General features: G+C 38.7%; 1 protein-coding gene across 3 annotated transcripts in view; it reads left to right on the top strand.

Annotated features, from left to right (window-relative positions):
• Nucleotides 1-18,593, top strand: part of DMD (dystrophin) — a 1,279,927-nt gene that overhangs the window by 104,131 nt on the left and 1,157,203 nt on the right. The window contains exon 1 of one of the 3 annotated variants that reach the window (XM_063126495.1): nucleotides 2,890-3,131. The exons of the other annotated variants lie outside the window; for them this stretch is intronic. Within the exon in view, the coding sequence (XP_062982565.1) occupies nucleotides 3,035-3,131 (97 nt within the window). The 5' untranslated portion in view covers nucleotides 2,890-3,034. Of the gene's footprint in view, nucleotides 1-2,889; nucleotides 3,132-18,593 lie in introns of those variants that run through there. 3 annotated transcript variants of the gene reach the window in all.

The following is an 18,593-nucleotide window of genomic DNA, read 5'->3' as shown; positions in this document are numbered from 1 at the left end:
TGAATGTTTTAACAATTGAAATGCAGATACGAAGAAAACCCTTTTATGTATTCTCAATTTATGGGGCCTTCAAAGCCAGACTTCCTTTTATTGTCTCTTTTCAGCTCAGAAATGACTTGAACCGACAACAAAAAAGAAGCTGACAGCATTTTTTTTATTTGTTTCTAGATAGCCACTTTATAGCGACGCACTTTGCAACTATATGATAGGGCTATTTCTCTTGACTTTGGATACAAAATTTGGATACAAAATTAGCTTGTTGATATGTGCGCAGCTACAGGCTGAGGAGCAGCTGTAGACATTCTGATTCTGATTTATTTGCATAACAACTCCAAAAGGATGTGTTATTCCACGGTGACAAAGATATGGCATCTAGTAAATTCTGCATCTTGTTGCATTAGTGAATTTTATTGCCTCTGCTAATTGTGATTTTTAAGAGGTTAGTGAGATCAGTGTTTGCCCAGAAGACATCTGATGGCCAAGATGTCAGTTCCCCGTTTATACCAATTTATGCTGCAGAATTTTGTAAATCCCTATAAGTGAGATGATGTTTTTACCTCCAAATCACCATGCTTCATGCTTTCTCTTTAAAATTCAAGTGAAAGTTAATTTCCTTCATTCTAACTGTTATGTTTGAGTAGTAAGCTCTCCTCTGGAGCAAAACTCCTGCTCAGTAGTAGCCATCTTGCCTTATGTTGCCTTATGGTACAATCCTGTACATGCCTTCTCAGAAGTAAATCCTATTGAGTTCAGTGGGATTTATTCCCATGTAAGTGTGTATGGGATTGTGGCCATATTGACTAAATACTCATGGTATTAAGACCAAACACCTGACATATATATGCATTTGCAACTCTTAACTGAAGCTGCTTGTGTCTTGAAGAGGGGGTTGTGTTGGGTTTTGTCACTGTATGGTAGCCAACTAGGTAACAGATGAAGCACTCAAATCAGAGGACTCTAATGAAAGCATGCATTGTGACACCAAAGGAGCAAATGTAGAGACCTGTATTTGGAGAGTGGAGGACTAACAGCAACAGGATATTTTATGGGAAGTATCCAGGCTTCACAACCACTTCTAGTATTGGCATTTTTAATTGCTATTGTTTGTATAGTTTGTTTTCTCAAATCTTTGTTAATTTGGCTACAAGATCCTTGAGGGGTGCAATAGATTTATCTCATGCAACATTGTTGTAACCTGTAACCTGCCCTGAAGCCACTGGATATGGTAGATAATAATAATAATAATAATAATAATAATAATAATAATAATAATAATAATAATAATAATTTCAGCTTGTGTATTTGCATTCAGCAGGGCTGCTGTGAATTAGGCTGTGTTTGCCTATTTTAAAACAGACATACAGCTCAATCCTTACATGTTTGCTCAAAAGTAATCCCCATTGAGTTCAATAGGGCTTTATTCCAGGCAGGATTACACTCTATAGCTTTGCCTCCCCTAAAGAGAATGTTTTGCAGGTCAGTGCAGGCTAAAAACAATGTCACTACAGGGGTCGTTATCTACCATGTAATTCCTGTTTCAAAAGAACCATTCAGTGCACTCCCATTTCAGATTAAGCAGTAGCAAATTAGATGTGCAGGGTAGACACAATTGTAATTTCCTCTTTCCTTTTCCTCATTACTAACCTGTGAAGGACATGGAGATAGTGTGTTTATTTGTCTTTTTAAAGTGTTTTCACATGACATATAGTACATGGTTTCAAATGCACATGGTAATCTGAGGATCAGTTTAATGAGATTGCTATTAGCAGTAGGGGGAGTACTGTGAGAAAGCCTGTTGAAGATCAAGAATATACCACAATAACATGTGTCCTTGCACTGTGAGTTTGGGGTGAGGGGGTGAGCTTGGTATTCCTCTAGCAATCAGGTACAGTAAAGGAAAAGAAATATTTGTTCTGAATCCTAGAGAATCTTGTGTATAAGGGGGTAGTGATACAGTGAATAACTGATGTAATCCGTGTCAATATCTACTAGATTTTTTGAAAGCTATGTCTGCCTGTTACTATCTGCCCATGTTAAGTATAACAAAATTATATTATCTGTTTTGTTTTACTTTAATACAGCTGTACTTTGGACATTTGCTGTAATGTATATTTCACACACGCACATATGCACATGGTTCCTAGTATGCTCTAGGACACTATCTACTGATGATATGGGGGAGGAGAGGGATGGCTGTGTTAAATGAGCCCTGCTGATTTGTCACTCACCAAATATTCTAGCTGCAGCTGGTATCATTTGACTGATAAGATGCTACTAACAGAACCATGAAAACTGCTTCCCTCAAGTACATAAATAACAGGTATGGGCAAGCAATCACCTGAAGGTATAGGGACTCTATTAGGTTTGAACTGAGTGCTCTCATCTCATTAGAGAGCTATTCATTAGGCTGCAGAGGTATTAATGCAATTTTGCTTTGGATGTCATGTTGATAATGAACCATGGCTAAGGCTATAAATAATGTACCCCTCCCCTGAATACTGTGTTTTTAGAAGTCTTTTCTAAGCAAAGTTTGCATGAAGAAGCAGTGTGGCTTGAGAGAGATTGGTGAATATTTAAAGTAGAAATAATAGGAGGGAACTGGGGCTGGGGGGGGAGCAAAAGAGGCATGAGAAATGAAACGCTCCTCCTCCCACCCAAACAACAATCCTCTTTAAGAAAAGCGGCAAGCCTTAATAATCAGTGTTAGAGCGAACACGGATGCCGGGCTTTGGTGAAATTTGCAGATGCACTGCTCTCTGAGGCAGAGAGAAGACTCATTAAATTCAGGATGCTGCTGTGTCTCATTGTGTGTTTGCACTAAGGTATAGGTTTGCCAGACTGACGTATCAGATAAAGTCAGAGTGGTTACCACACCAGCAGTGTAGCAGCTGCATAATAAATGATGGAGAGAATCATGTTAGGCATGCCCACCTAACCTAACTTGAATCATGCGAGAGGGGAGCTATTGGAATTCAAATAGACTTTCTAGTTTCCAGCAGTCGGCAGCAATAGAATGCTTTCAGGAAGATGACAGATGCAGGGGAAAGATGCTGTTTTGCACTATCTTGATTTGTTACCGCAGCCAACTTATTGGCATGATGGAGTGACGAGAAAAGCAGCTGGCATGGAAGGTAGGATGATCAAAGCCTTTGCATTACCGTGAATGATATTAGAAATGACCATGACAAAGCATATGTTAGAATTGAGCCTCCGTGGATGATGGCAGACGATTTGTTGCTCAGGTCTTGAAACTCTCTGGAAACAGTGTTGTTTCTGCAAAATGGATTTCTGTGTTGCATTTATGCTAGTGTGTGATGTCTTTGTGCTCGCTTCTTACCTCTGGGAGCTACTTACCTGAAAGGGATTGTTATGAAAGGGTAAGGTTAGAGAACAAAGTGTTTTCTAAGTCTGTGGGAAGCCCAGGTGAGGGAAAATAAACAACCCAGAAACCCTAGTGGCATGGTCTCTGACTTGGATAGACAGGCATATACACTGAGCTGGACGAACGAAGCTGGATGTATTGAAAATTCTGAAATAGTCAAAATCCTTGCAGGTTCTGTTTTGGTAGTGAGCTTTCCCAAAAGGGTTTCCACCCTTTTTAGTTCTTGTCATGTATTCAGTAGTGTACTATTATGAGAAGGAAATGCATCTATATCTCCTGCAGGGTCTTTCAACAACTCTAGCATCTGTTTCAGCTACTGAACTGTATTCACGTTTTGCCAACTTGATGGCTACCCAGCTGGGTCTATCATTTCTCGCTTGATTACTGTTCTTAATTTCTCTGTATCAGCTTGTTTCAGTTAAAACTGCTAATGACAAATGACAGCATATGTGAAATCATTTGACATGGTGGTGGCATTTTTAAAACCACTGCAATTCTCATGTATGCATTTCTTAAATTCAAGTGCCAATCTGGGTTTGTTTGTTTTTCAGTTATTGACTTGTTATTTTGTCTGTACAAATGAGCAATAAGGTAAAGTTTCAGGTGACTTTGTAAAAAAAAAAAAAGTTTGAGTTATTTTAAAAACATCTTCTCAGCTCCATGCATCAGTTCCTCTCATCTTTTCCACTCTTTCTATCATAGTGAGAAATATTTTACCTATATACATGATACATCCTGATTACCACCACAAGGTTGACTCCTGCTGTTCATGACATATTGTGAATGGATGATTTCTTGACATCAATTCCTCGTTCATGGGAATATGTGAGCTTTGGTGTTTCATATTGTCCTATCAATAACTATTGCAATAAAATCAAGTATCTATCAGAATAACAAAAAGTTAAATACAATTTAGATGAGGGTTGTTCATTAGATGGGTCCTTAGCTTTTCTTATCAGATAGGACAACACCTCAGTACTTTGATTTAAATGTTGTGTAATATCTCTGTAGGTTTGTTCTAACATAGAGACAATGGATTAACTGCTAATGATAGGTGCTTAAGTAGTACCTTAATAGACTTCAGTATCGAAATACAGATAAGGGAAGCAGCCAGTGCTGTTATTCTAAAAGCAGGAATACATAAATAGAACATACTATTTGACACTTTGAGCATTTCAGCTATTTCCCTTGAATTAAAAAAAGTGCAGTTAAAAGTGCAGATAAAAGATGGTTGCTATTTTTATGTAGAAAAAAGTTGTTCAGTGATTGAATTAATTACATCCTAATCTAATAGAAGTGTTCTTTTTAGGCAGGTTTGACTATTCCGAAGGATTCTGTGTTTGTTGCCCATATAAATGATATAAGTTCATTCTCCTTTGCTGAAACGGTGCATTAAAATATGTAATGTTTCTTAAGTTGCTAAAATGCATTCTTATGATTTTGCTTTTGTAAACGTATAGAAGGCTGTCAATGTCTAATTGAAAATAGTGATTTCATGTTTTGGTTACCTTTTGTCAATAAGTGTGTGAACTTTAGACTGCTTTAAAACAACACTAGGTGGAGCTAGCAGTTGATTATATTCAGAATACAGCATCAAAGGCTTGGGTTAAGGTGCCTAATGTGGAAGCTGATTTCTATAACAATAATGGCAATAATTTTTCAAAAATCCCATTATGCTTGAAGTCACACTTTCAAGTCATGAAATGCTAATGGAGTTGCTGGAGTTTGAAGAAAACAGTCTTCGGTCATCCAGACATGTTCTCTTTAATAGGTCCATGCAATTTAAAGCAACACATGTGTGCATGCAGAGAAGGTTTAGAGGCAGCAACTGGAAATGAAGGCATAAAAAACTATTCTGTTCCAATAATGCTAATAGATTAGCTCTTATTTTCAAAGTATTGTACCAGAAGTGTTTTTAGAATGACCTTCTAGGACTTTGACTAAATGGATAACTTTGTTAAAAAGTCTGAAAATGCAAAGTAAATGGTAGCGTTCACCTATGTCGGAACTCCATGCATAGCTGATACCTGTTTGGTTTCTACAATACTTTCTGTTACGGAGCAAGGGAAACCTGGAGAGTCATCCAGCTATTCCCTTGTATGTTCATTGGGCCAGTGGAATTTACTCCCAAGAAAGTGTGAGTGGGATGTCAGACTCAATGGAAAAAAAGAATATGTTAAAGGTAAGACCATTTTATGCCTCCTGGGTTTCACAATATTTGGACAGTGTTAATGAATTGAGAGGCCCAGTTGGTAGCGTAATACTACCCATGTCCCAAATTTGAGATAATGTATACCCACATGATAAGTCAGGAATGCAAGGTTACATCTATACTAGCAGAAAACTCTCAATTGGTTTCCTGTTGCCTCTGCATTCACTGATGCATAACTGTGCTGTCTGTGCCATGATCCTTACTATGTTCACCAGCCAAATTTAAAATTCTAACAGAAGAGGAATTAGAGCAGACAGAGAAGCAGGTGTATACCTGGCCAAAGCAAGCCTGTGACAAGAGGGAAAATAACACTGTGTATGAAGGCAAGGCAACTAAACAATAAGTAAGGCAATAAAGGTGCAATTCTTTGCATGTTTAGACATTCCCAAGTTTCTGTCCTGCTTTTGATTGAGAAGGGTAATCTGAAGGGTTTGAACAGAAAGGGGAAAAAAGGATTAAGCAGGAAGTTCTTTTGTCCTTGTTTTTCATGGCATTTTGCTAATGTTAATACAGGAAGAGAGGCCCCTGGAGTGATGCCCCACAGTTTGGGAACTGCTATGTTAGACTAATCTAGACCTGTCAAAATCTGTGTGTAAACATTTTTCCAACATGAAATGAAAGAAATGCGAGCAAGCAAAGCACATCAGCTTAGTTTTCCCTTGTATAGAGAAATGTTCATCTGAAGATTTAGAAGTGGTGATGGTAGTTTTACAATCTTTGTCTTTAATTCATCATCAATACAATCAAGTGATATTGTTTTGAGAGAGGGAGAGGGAGAGGGAGAGGGAGAGGGAGAGGGAGAGGGAGAGAGAGAGAGAGAGAGAGCATCCTATCCAAGACCCTAATCAAGTATCTGGCTGAGAAGGGATTTGAGCTTGGGTATTCCCAAAGACCAGCACTTCAGTCACTGAGCTAAACTATCACTGCTAGATGTTGCCATTACCCTGTAAGGTCAAGGTCATTAGACTAGTGAACCCCCTCCTTTTTGTTGTTATGCATTGCTGAATATTGAGAGAGTCAGAATGAGAATCAGAAGCCCTTGGACTACTGAAGAAAGTATGTGAGTTGGAACCAATTTAACTGCATTTTTGCTCATGTGTCAACATCTAGGATATACTCTTTACTTTATCCTAGGGAGAATTGTCTCAGAATGTGCATGTGTGTGGGTGAAAAAGGTCACTTCCTTCAAAAACAATTCCCATGCTAACATTTACTTAATTTCTGAAGTAGTACTAAAAGCAATATCTGATGGAGTTTCTAATGGCAGAATATAAGCATTTTGATTCAGCATGGCTTTAAAAAGGAACAATAACAAAATTAATAAATGGTTATTACACTTGAACGGAGCTTGCTTACCAGCAACTTTTGAAACTGGCCTATCATATGAAGTCCATCCTTGATTGACTATCATTCTCCAGTATTCCTCAAAATGCTTTTTGTAGGGCATACACTTCAAGAATCATTATTCATCATTAATAATATAGGATTCCTACAACGGAGCTACATTTCAAGACTTTTTCAGAAAGGCAGAAATAGTGAACATCTACTGCTGGAAGTTATCACAGGCAGCTGGTTGGCCACTGTGTGAACAGAATGGTGGACTAGATAGGCCTCTGGTTTGATTCAGCATGGCTTTTCTTATGTTCTACCTTGGTTTCGCAACTGTGCAGAGAGAGCATGATTTTCCCATGCTGTACGTGTGGGAGCTCAGCTCTCTACATACATCCTAGTGAACATGTGTACATTGCAGCAATGCTACTCCTCTCCATGTGCCTTCATTTCCCCCCCCCCATTAAGATCTGGAAGTGGTTATTGCTATCCAATTTCTGTGTGGAACCAGAGCTATATGGAATGATAAGTTCTTGCTATTCCTTAGAATGAGCACCTCTCAGTGTATAAATGAATCTGGGTTATGTTTGACAGGATGACCAGCCAAGGTATATGGGAAAACATGACAAGCTGGCAAGAAATGATGGGCTATTGTGAAAAGTATACTGCTTATTCCCTGAAGGAACACAATTATATTTGTCAGTTAACATTTACTGAGATCCATATTAGCTCATGCGAAGATTTCCCCCCTTTTTTTTCTTGCAATAAAACCTATTTTAATTAGCTCATTTGAGTCCCTCTGTCTTAATGAGAAATCATTGAGGAGGGAAAACCATTTGTGAGAGGCAATTATGAACAAAACAGAGTTTGTGAAAATCTCTTGCATAAGGGGAGAGAGAAGAAGTAACATCCAGACAAATGCTGAGATAATAAGCTGACCAGAGACTGAAACATAAGAGGAAGCTATCTATGGGTGCACTATGACTCCAAGTAAGGTTTGGGATGAATGCCATCGGCATTCCAAGAAAGGGTGACCAAAAATTTCTTTAGCATTGAAATCATAATGAACTGCCACAGAATGAAACATTCTTCATTGGGATTTCAGTCATTAATACTTCAAGCAACATCTGGCTACATTCTACCTTTGTAGTGTTGCAGCTAACATTTTTGATGTCTGAATTATTTGGACGTCAAAATTATATTACTGTTACTGAGCTTTATAAGTAAATAAGAGTAATTTGGAGATAATAATTATCACACTCCAAATGTTTAAGGGCTTTCTTCACCAGGCTGAGTACTTTTGAGCACCTATACTGGCTATTACTTTTTTATTGCATTAAGGTGTCCTTCAGATGTACCTCCAGCTGTGTGAGAAGAACTGCTTTTCCATGAGCTGATCTACAGGGGAGGCCACTGGATCAGGATAACACAACCATGTGGCAGGTGCTGATTGTATGTGCTGAATCTATGGAATCAACAGGGACTTGATTGTAGTCTAGCCTTGTACTAGGTTTCTCCATGTTCAGGATTACTTGATAGGGGTATTTTGTATATAGGTGGGATATAAATTGAAATAATAATAATAATAATAATAATAATAATAATAATAATAATATAATAGCCTGTGAGTTGCTGCAGGGTACAAATGCCTTAGTCACTTGCCTACTTCTGATTTAAGATATATTCCAACACACATGATAGTTAGTAAAATGAGAACATTAACTTGAAAATTATAATTCCAAAGTTTTAGCCTCTAAGGACACAAGGGCACAGGGATGACACCGACTTCAGATCCAGGAATCTGAACTATCCCATTCCCCCCTCAAACCCTGTCTAGGGGCAATAAGATTGCTCCCTAACTGCCTGTCCTAGATGCTTGGAAACTAAAAAAGCTTATGACCTGGGCCTAGAAAGCTGATTTCAGTGGCCCTGTTCAGAAGACACCTTAAACCATGGCTTTAACCACAGTGAAAAAAAACCTTATTCACCGTGGTTAAAGCCATGGTTTAAGATGTCTTCTGAACATGGCCTGGCTTTCTGGCTTAACCAAGGTGGTTAAAGCCATGGTTTAAAGTGTCTTCTGAATGGCGCCAGTGTGGGCAAGTAATTGGGGAGATAGTGTTTACTTTTTGTTTTATTTAGGTTTTAGGCATCATGCCGGAATGATGTCTGTGAGAGAATGAGTCAAAATATATTTTTGGAAACATAACAGAACTTTCACTCATTTAGCTGAATGAATTCAGTTGCTCCATACCCACTGCGGGAATGAATTCTTAATCTCCATTATAGACATGTGGTCTTATATTAAATTAGTGACACCTTTTTATACTCTTCAACATGGCATTTAGCTGCTCTGGTTTATTAATTTTTTAAACACTATATTCACTCACACAAACACACATGCACCTATATATATCCAAATCTTAAATACAGATAACATTACCCCTCCAAGGCTTAACCTAACACATCCAAACATGGAGCATCATCTCATGAGGAAAATCGTGTTTGCTTACCATTACTTCGCCACCCACAGGTTTGTCCCTCATTACTTCCACTTTTGAAAGAGGAAGTAAACAATGTGCACGTGGCCCATTCATTGGGCTGTTTTGATCACACTGCTTCTCCTGCACTCAGCAGGAGATAGCGGCAACTTCCATCTTTAAAAGTCAGACTTACTGGGGTGTTTTCTTGTCACACGAAGAAGGCTAGAAGGGATGGGAGGCGCTCGGGAGGCAGATGACACATAAGAGGGACCTGTGAAAATCCGTGATTGCCCAGTAATGAGAGTGCAATAAAACACTCATCTGATGGAGCTCATAGTCAATATTTTTGCAAGGCATGTGGTTAGATGGGTTCATACTTGCATCTTTGATGGGAATGTTCAACAGTGCAGGAGTTCTGGAACATGATCACTGGTTTTAGTGGTGAGTGAACTTAGCCTGATGTGAATTCATTATTTCCCAGGAGAATAACAAACTCACCCATTTAAACTCAGATGAGCGTTTCCCCTTAAAATGAACGTTCATTCCATGTAAACGAGCTTTTGCATATGCACAATATCAAAGTGCATCTTGGGAGCTGTAGTTTGGAAATGTGGTGCCTCATGCATCACCACATTATTTGCCCCCTTCTTGAGTGGTTGTTTCCATGTGGCTTTTCTATGTAATGTTCACTTGTCATCAGTTGCCCATCATTAAAGAGAATTGGGAAACGGAGAAAGCTGGTGTGCATACACCTAATGGGCTGTTTCTTGGAATATGATTGATGGTGGTTAAACTGACAGAATCACATTGTGGGCCTGTTCAGACAGCACGCTAAGCTATGATTAGGCCGCTAACCCTTTTGCAGCAAATGGTTAGTGATCATGTTTAAACTGTGGTTATGTAGCCACCATGGTTAGGAATGGTTCACGCGACACACTAAGCCATAACGTTTAGCTCAAAATGCTTATCCACCAAGGCTTAGCGGGTTGTCTGAACAGGTTCTTTACCTTAAGCATGAAGAAGGTTAATCCAATCAATTCAGTTCATGCACAGAAATGGAGTTGTTTAGATGCAGACTACACATGCTTCAAAGCTCACAATTAATTCCAAATTTAATAGTAAATTCATAAAACACTGCTCCAGGCTCCTTACAAAGGTGGGCATTACAAACAGATGAGTTTCAACCAGTGGGCTGACTAATTATGAAATTCAGCAAAATCGCTAGTTACTGTCAGGAATTTCTGCACATTACATCACAAGTAAATCATCCTAAAGTTGCGCTGAATTCCTGCATAAAGACCTTCATAGGCAATTGCATATAGCAGATACAGGCATTGATATAACCTAGAGAGCATCCCCTTCTTACTAATTTTGTCTGATTTTTTTTTCAAATACTAATTAGCTCTTAGCATATTAACCCATAATTCAATATTTATTAAATTCCTAAGCTGAAAAATTTTTTAAAGAGGTGAGAGCTCTCTCAATTACACAACCTCATAGTGATTGATTCCAAAATAAATCATTCCATTGTGCTCAACTCCATTTTCCAGCCTGTCATGATAGTTTATCTTCTACCTATCATCTAGTGTCCCACCTATTTCTTTGAACAGAATGTCTCTAACGAATATGCCTCTGCTCAATTTCTGTTTGAGGGCATTCCAAATGAAACATTATAATAATATTTTGTCTTTCCTTTGATTAATCAATATACATGGAAGCTATTCTAATAGTTTTGGCAGAGTTAGTCCCAAGCATTCTCCTGCACAACTGAATTACCTCATACCGATTGCACGAATGAATTTTAATCTCCACCAAGACATGTGTTCTTGCCTTACTCCGTGGCATATATTTATATTCTTGGAAGTGGCATTAAGCTGCTGTTAGTTGTTTTTTCTGATGATGACTACAACTAAACCAAAGTAGGTACTCTGTATTTTGTAGTAAGCAATGAAAAAGCTGCTAGTCTGGTTAACGCAGTAACATCATATTGGGTATATTGTGGGAATGGGAGTTAAGCCAACTACTCTGCTTTTATTGCAGAAAAGCTAATGTGTACAAAAAGAGTGTATATCAAGGATTAATAACTGTGATTTAGGCATTCCTAATGGCTAGAGCCATTTCTGGGAGCGGTCGCTTTGTGTTTGAGAGTGTACTGCTCACTTGATTCTGGATTTTGCAGCACTTTCATTACTATTCTTCAGCTTTCACTATAGTTTTGAATTTTTTATTGGCTCTCCGGTAGTGAAACTTCCCACATTTCATACTTTTAAGGACAAAATATGTGTGAGTATTCTCTATTTGTATTTGTGTTGTAATCATTCATTGAAGAAACTGGGAATAACAACCAGCTAGTAACGGAATACATGTAGAAGTCAAGTATCGGCAGTACATCAAAGGGGACATATTTCTTTATGTAAAAAAGAAATGGATTTTGAATTTCTTACACACACACACAAAGAGGTCTCTCTTTTTGTATGCATTTCAAATGAGTCTCAACTTGACATTCCCATGGTGGCTGCTTTCAGCTCAGAGCCAAGAAAATGAAGATTGAAGCTTTCAAGAAGTCAGATCCTTGTAATCCTATTTGCATCAATTTAACAGTACAGGTCTGAAGTCTGATATTAAAATAAACATTGTTAACCTTAGGGAATAACCAGCATGGGATGTCACTCATTAAACCTTACATCACATGATCCTGGGAAAGGAAAGAGGACAAAATCCTTATTCCATAAAACAGATGTTGGGTTCCATGCAGTATTTTACTGAAAAATATGTGAATATTGACTTGTATGGAAGGAAGGAAAGAAGACTGTAAAGCAACAGGCATTTTGTAAACAAGATAGGGATTTTTAACAAGCTAAAACCTAGCAGTGGGATCTACCAAAACACCATTTGCCATGCAGCTTGGAGGATGACAACAAGGGAGAGGGAAGCTCAGAGGATGGCAACAAGGGAGAGGGCCTTTTCAGTGGTGGCCCCCCAATTATGGAACAACCTCCCGACAAAGCTCACCTGGCGCCAACATTGTTATCTTTTCAGCACCAGGTCAAGACTTTTCTCTTCTCCCAGGCATTTAACAGCATATGTTGAGTTTTTAACTGACCCAGAATATGTAATCTGTTTTTTATGCTTTATGGTTTTAAATTTTGTATATCAGCTTTTAATGTTCAGTGTTGTAATCTTTGTAAACCACTTAGAGAACTTCGGCTATGGGGTGGTATATGAATGTAGTAATAATAATAATAATAATAATAATAATAATAATAATAATAATGTATGTTTATATATAAAGCCTGTCAGACAGATCAAGGGAATGGTCTAACATATGGGCCTCGGCACAGTGGGAGGTTATTGGGGAACACATACATAGCACTTGAAGCTGGTCAGATTATGGGTAGAAAATAATACTGGACTTGTGAAACTAAAGTCCTGTCGCCACAAAACTCTTTAATATGATGCTCACTTCTGTTGTTACAGGATTGCATCCTGCAATAAATTATTATTATTATTATAATTTACATTTATAAACCACCTCTCTGGGCAGTTTACAAAAGTTAAAAACATTGAACATTTAAAACCATAAAAAGCATAAAACACAAACAAAAATAAACAATATCTGTTTAAAACAACTGTTCTGGGGTCAGTGTGTCCGAAATTTAAACAATTCATTAAATCCTTTTTTTTTTTAAATAGACTTTGCATGGAATAATGGATACAATGGAGGAAAAGGGTCCTGCTGTGTGTTATAGAGAGAATTTGTGCAAATGCATTTTGTCATGCAGGGCTAAGGTAAGGTGCATCTGCTTAAATTCCCTCTTCACAGCTATTTCCTACAGGAGGCCTACTCTCCATTTCATCTGATTTACTAGTAAAGAGGGTGAGAGAAGCTCTTTTGCAGAATCCTTGTAAATGTGGTGATGGATTTGAGTATCAGGAAAAAGGGCAGAATCCAGCAAGGTGCTTATGCCCCCACCGATTCTCTTACGGTCCGCCAATTCCATTGTGTAAGCAGCCCCCACTGTTTGTTCAATGGTAATTTAGCACATCTGGGGCATCCCAAAATGAGTGGAAACACTTATTTCTGAAAGGAGGCACCTTCTGCTCACTTCAGGGCTCCCCCTAGGAAGCACTAAATCTCCCTTGCACAAGTGGTGGGTCCTGCTTGCACATTGGAATTGGTGGGACCCCACCGCTTGCAGAAGGGAATTGGTGGGGGGCGGGCGGAATGGAATCAGTGTGGGCATAACCACCCCATTGGAGTCTTCTGAACTTAGTGGGAAACCTAGTTAAAATGGTACAGGCATTCCTTGAATGAGGTACCAATGTACAAATAAGATGCCAACAGTATTATTTTATTATTAATATATACCTCCCTATCTGCTTTAAAAGAAAACATCAAGGCAGTGAATCATAATTTGAAGCAAAGTGGGCCACATGCAGTTTGACAGGGGATGTTTTGCAGCCTCCACCTTGCTCACTGCCTCTGTAGCATGGTCTCTTCCACTGCCATATTGCAGGATTCTCAGCTATTCCTCTGGGAAACAAGGTGCTTGCCCTGCTTCCCAGCAGAATTGCACCCCTCCCTCAGTACACCAAGCAGCTGTTTGGGTGGCAGGTGATGCCCATGGTGGCAGAGGGGCACAGCCCTTAGTGGCTGTCCCCAACCCTCTGCAATAGCCCATGCCTGAAGTAAAACAATGAAATCTTAATACACTAAGAAGCACATTAAAAACCTTAATAAATTAAAATGTTAAACTAATACATAATCTGAAAGATGAAATTAAAAGGATCTGACTGCACACTCTTTCTAAAGGCAGTGGGGGGGGCAATCTTGACAGAGCACCTTCTATAGTGTAGGGGCAACACAAGAGAAAGCCCTTTCAGATGTGTTTGACAAATAGGCCACTGCAGGTATTGGTGCCTTCAAAATGGTATCTCTTGCAGATCTTAATACCTGGGCAGGTTCATGGTGAGACAGGCAGTCACTTCAACAACAAGGTCCTCAACTGGAAAGGTTAAAATCAACACCTTGAATTCAGGCCAGAAAGCAATTGACAACCAGTGCCTTACTTCTACGGTAATGTTTATTATCTCTGTGTTGCTCTAAACCCAGAAGAGTCAGACTGCTGCTGGCATGTATCCTCACCGCAAAAAATATCAATATGGGCCAGCCTATCATGTTATTGAAATCCTTCCTTGAGTTTTGTCATTGTTTGTGCACTGACAATAGTGCCAGTTCATTAGCCAAGATGGCCAGCTACAAATATTTGATTTAAATATTTAAATGAAGCAAAATAGAAACAAAATTGAAAAGGGGAGAGTTTAGTGTTAGCTGTTTGGATGCCCAGCTTACACCCATCTGAAGGGTGAAAAGCAACAGGCATGTTGAGTCTGAGTGTGTGCTATGAGCCAATGGGAAGCACACCTTTTCAGGCATTAAAAAAAGAAATGAATGTGCAATGGGGGGTGTCAATGTTTTGGCATGCTTTAACCCAACCTGAGCATATTAATTGGAATGCCATAGTTGTATGCCCACTTCCCTGTGCCAATGACCTAATAAAACCATATATCTTGGACCTGCTGCTGAATTCATCATCTCCTTGAATGTTTGTAATGGCTTCTGGCCCACAGCACCCCCACACTAGTTGGAATCAGCCACTTTTGCACCTCTTCCCACCATTCAGAAAAGGGAAAGAATGCTGAGTGGATTTGGTGAGGAAAAAGAGAAGGCAGTTTCATGCTCCTGGAGGTTGAGAATCCAAGGATGATGCTAGAGATGGTGGAATTTGATGAGTTTTCCTAGGTTCCGCTCCCTGGACTTTGTTCTGGTTCCCACTGTGGCACCAGTTCACAGATTTTCCAGGTATTTTATGCATTCTCTCTCCTCGCACCCCAGCCCGAACATTTGATGTAAATTCAGTTGTAGCTTGCACATGCTCAGTCATACTTTGCACAAATTGCAGAACTCATGGGGGAAATGTGCAAAAAAGTTCCCAGAGTTCAGGGGGAAAGGCCACAGCTTGGTTCACAAATGCAAATCAAGTCTTACATGCCACAGAACCCTGTCAAGTAAAAAAAGAACTGGATTTCCCAGCAACAGGGATCCCTAGGTGTGAGAATGTGCTGTTGCTGTGGAATTACCATCACCTGCCTCTGTTGGCATATCATCTTGAATTATTATAAAAACTCCAATGGCTCCAGTCCTCTTTCCTCGAAATGAAAACAAACTATATGAGAGGATGGTACAATAGATAGAATTCTCTTTTTTCCCTTAAGGAAGTGAATTGTGCATGTATATAAATTATGAAGGGCAAGAGCAGGCCGCTTAGCATCCAGATAATCCAACTGTTAGTTCTTGCTTTCTGAAGGAGTCGATTTTAGCGCTCACAATTGCACAAACCCAAATAACTGTCTGTTTCACATCTTGGATTATTTAGGGATGTAATGCACTACAAAATATCAATTTTTAAATGCTCAGCTCCTTGCTATTGGATTTAACCTCAGCTTCCCCACCCCAACCTCCGGTGGGTTATGGAAAACTTGGAATGCTCAGGAAAAAGACCTGAACATCATCTTGTAGAATTAAAGAAAGAAAGCGCATGGTTTAAAAATGCTGAGATGTGTGGAGAGCTGAGGAACAAATTGTGCTGAAGAGAAATGTAATGTTATTAGTATTACTTGAATCAATAACAAGCTACTGCCTGAAATGCAGTGTTCGGTTTTGTTTAGCTTATCTTAAAAGGCTTATTCCTGAAATTGGAGAGTCATAGAGAGCGAACAGCAGAAACAATTGGTTAAAAAATGTTTTTAGATATTTAAATTGCAGGGGGCAATCTGGGTACATATTATGCAAATTGAAAAATAGTCCTTAAAACTATTATTTTTCACATTCATACATATCTCACTTCTCAGTTTTGCAGGATGTAACTTACTGAGAGCTTGGTTAGTAAAAGGAAAGGTTAGATGCACTGGTGATTATCCACCACTGACGAAACTGAAAAAAGAAAATTAGGCAATTATTGACAGAGAACACAAACTATTTTACAGCTCATTACGGATTAGAGTGAGAAAGGAGCTTCCATGAGGTATTGTATGTTTATTTCATAACATATTGCTTAACATCTACTTGAATGCCTTATTAATTGTTGTTGCCTAGATGCACCCCCCCCCCGTGTCAAGCACAGTGATGGTATCCATTGCTTTTCTTGTTAATCAAAGGCTATATATGCATAAGCATAGATACAATTGTATTGATAGTAAAATGGCCACTTGTCTGTCCTTGAAAAAGGACAACCAACTGCTTTCCCTCCACACTTATGGGATTCTTTCCAATGCCCCGCCTCCAGTGACCTCAAATAGCATTGATAGAATCTGCCAGAAAAATAAAATGCTTTTATAGCAAGCTCTTTTGCTTAGTAAGCCATAAATACATATATATGCGTCAAATCCAATCACAAGATTGCATTGTTGCAATCAATATATTTGTAGTATCTTTTTACTTGCATTAATATTTGTATCTCTGAAATTGTAACTAAAGAGAGCATGTTTGGACACAAATGTGAATAAAAAGATTACAAGGAAGGTGTTCACATATGTAAACTGAGTGCTTTCTTTCTCTGCGGTCATTCATCCAATGTGTAAGATTGCAGGATGAAATTTTGATGAGAACAGACTATATTCCATGGGGATAATGTGCAACCATTTTAATAGTCTCGGTGACCCCCAAAGCTGCTGTCCTTCTCCCAGCAGCAGCTATTTATGTACATCTCATTTCACTTTGGCATTTCTTCATATGATCCCGTAGACATGAAATGTGTAAACTCACAAGAGGAATGATCAATATCAACGGTCCTTATGGCCAGTAAGGATATACTAGACAGCTATAATTGAAGCAGGCACATGACAAAATGAGCCCATTTCCATGCTAATAAAGTCAAAATGTGTAAGGAACTCATGGGTAGAAATATGCAAAATTGCCCTTGGCTTTGTTCTCATTGCCACTGTCTTGATTGTTCCCATGTGTTCCTGCAAAATTTACAGTGCAGTCCTATACCAGTCTACTCAGAAGGACATCCCATTGAGTTCTATGGGGTTTCTTCTGGTATAGAATTTCAGCTTTAGTGTACTTCCTATTGTCAAACCCCCAGTATCTATCAGGGTATCGTTCTCCTTGTCTTTCCCTTTACTGCTCTGTATTCCAGTTTATCTATACTCATCACTCCTTTGGGAGTCTTTGAGGAAGTGTCTGGGCTCCTATATACTTTAACAGTTTGAAGCTATCCTGTGATAAGAAATATTTTCCCGAGATGTAGGAAGAGAAGCCAACTGGCTTCACTTCTTGAAGAGAGGCTGAAATGACAGACATACTCTTAGGTAACAACCTGTTTTGCATGCTCCTGTCATCCTTTCTGAGGTTGTTCAAGATTAGATTCGAAGCAGTGCAAAAAGGCACAGGGCAGACACCTAGTCGCTGCTTTGAACTGTATATATCTGATTGACTCCCCTGTCAGATATTATTAAACTAGAGAATAGCCAGCAGATGATAGCAATACAGACTGGGATTTTTTGTTCCTTTTTAAATCTTTCATCAGCTTGGGGAGAGTTTGCATTGAACTAGATTGCATGATGCAGCTCAATTTCACTACAGTCTGCTCTCATTTTTTGCTACTGATTACATCATAGTGGGTGACTTGTTTCTGGTTTCTCTTGCAAGTATGTGGTATTTAATTTCTTTTGTGGCAATCCAACAGGAGTTCATCCTTCAGCTTTTGGCATCAAGGCTGGAATTAATTACTAGTATATCTTACAAACAAACTCAACAACATAGTTGGGCTCCAGTGTAGTTCAATTAATGACATAGGCACATATTTCTACTTTTATTTTGTTAATGTAGATTTCATGCTTTTATTTATTTATTAAATTTCTGTATCGCCCAATAGCCGAAGCTCTCTGCATGGTTCACAAAATGAGCATAAAAACAACCAACAATCTAAAAACACAAATACAAAATACAATATAAAAAGCACAACCAGGATATCACTTTATATCACTTATGGGATCTCTCCCTTACAGATTTTGAACATTTAGAAAAAAAATCTTCTTAGATGGGTCTCTTCTTTTGGCTTAGTTTTGTTCATCACAGTGGAGGAAGGGGTAGCAGGTTTTATTTTATTTTTGCTTAATTGGC

This window comes from Elgaria multicarinata, chromosome 5 (genome assembly GCF_023053635.1).
Source record: "Elgaria multicarinata webbii isolate HBS135686 ecotype San Diego chromosome 5, rElgMul1.1.pri, whole genome shotgun sequence".
Classification (NCBI taxonomy): Eukaryota; Metazoa; Chordata; class Lepidosauria; order Squamata; family Anguidae; genus Elgaria; species Elgaria multicarinata.
Note: the sequence above shows the minus strand (reverse complement) of the source record. Positions and strands in the feature narration are given on the sequence as shown.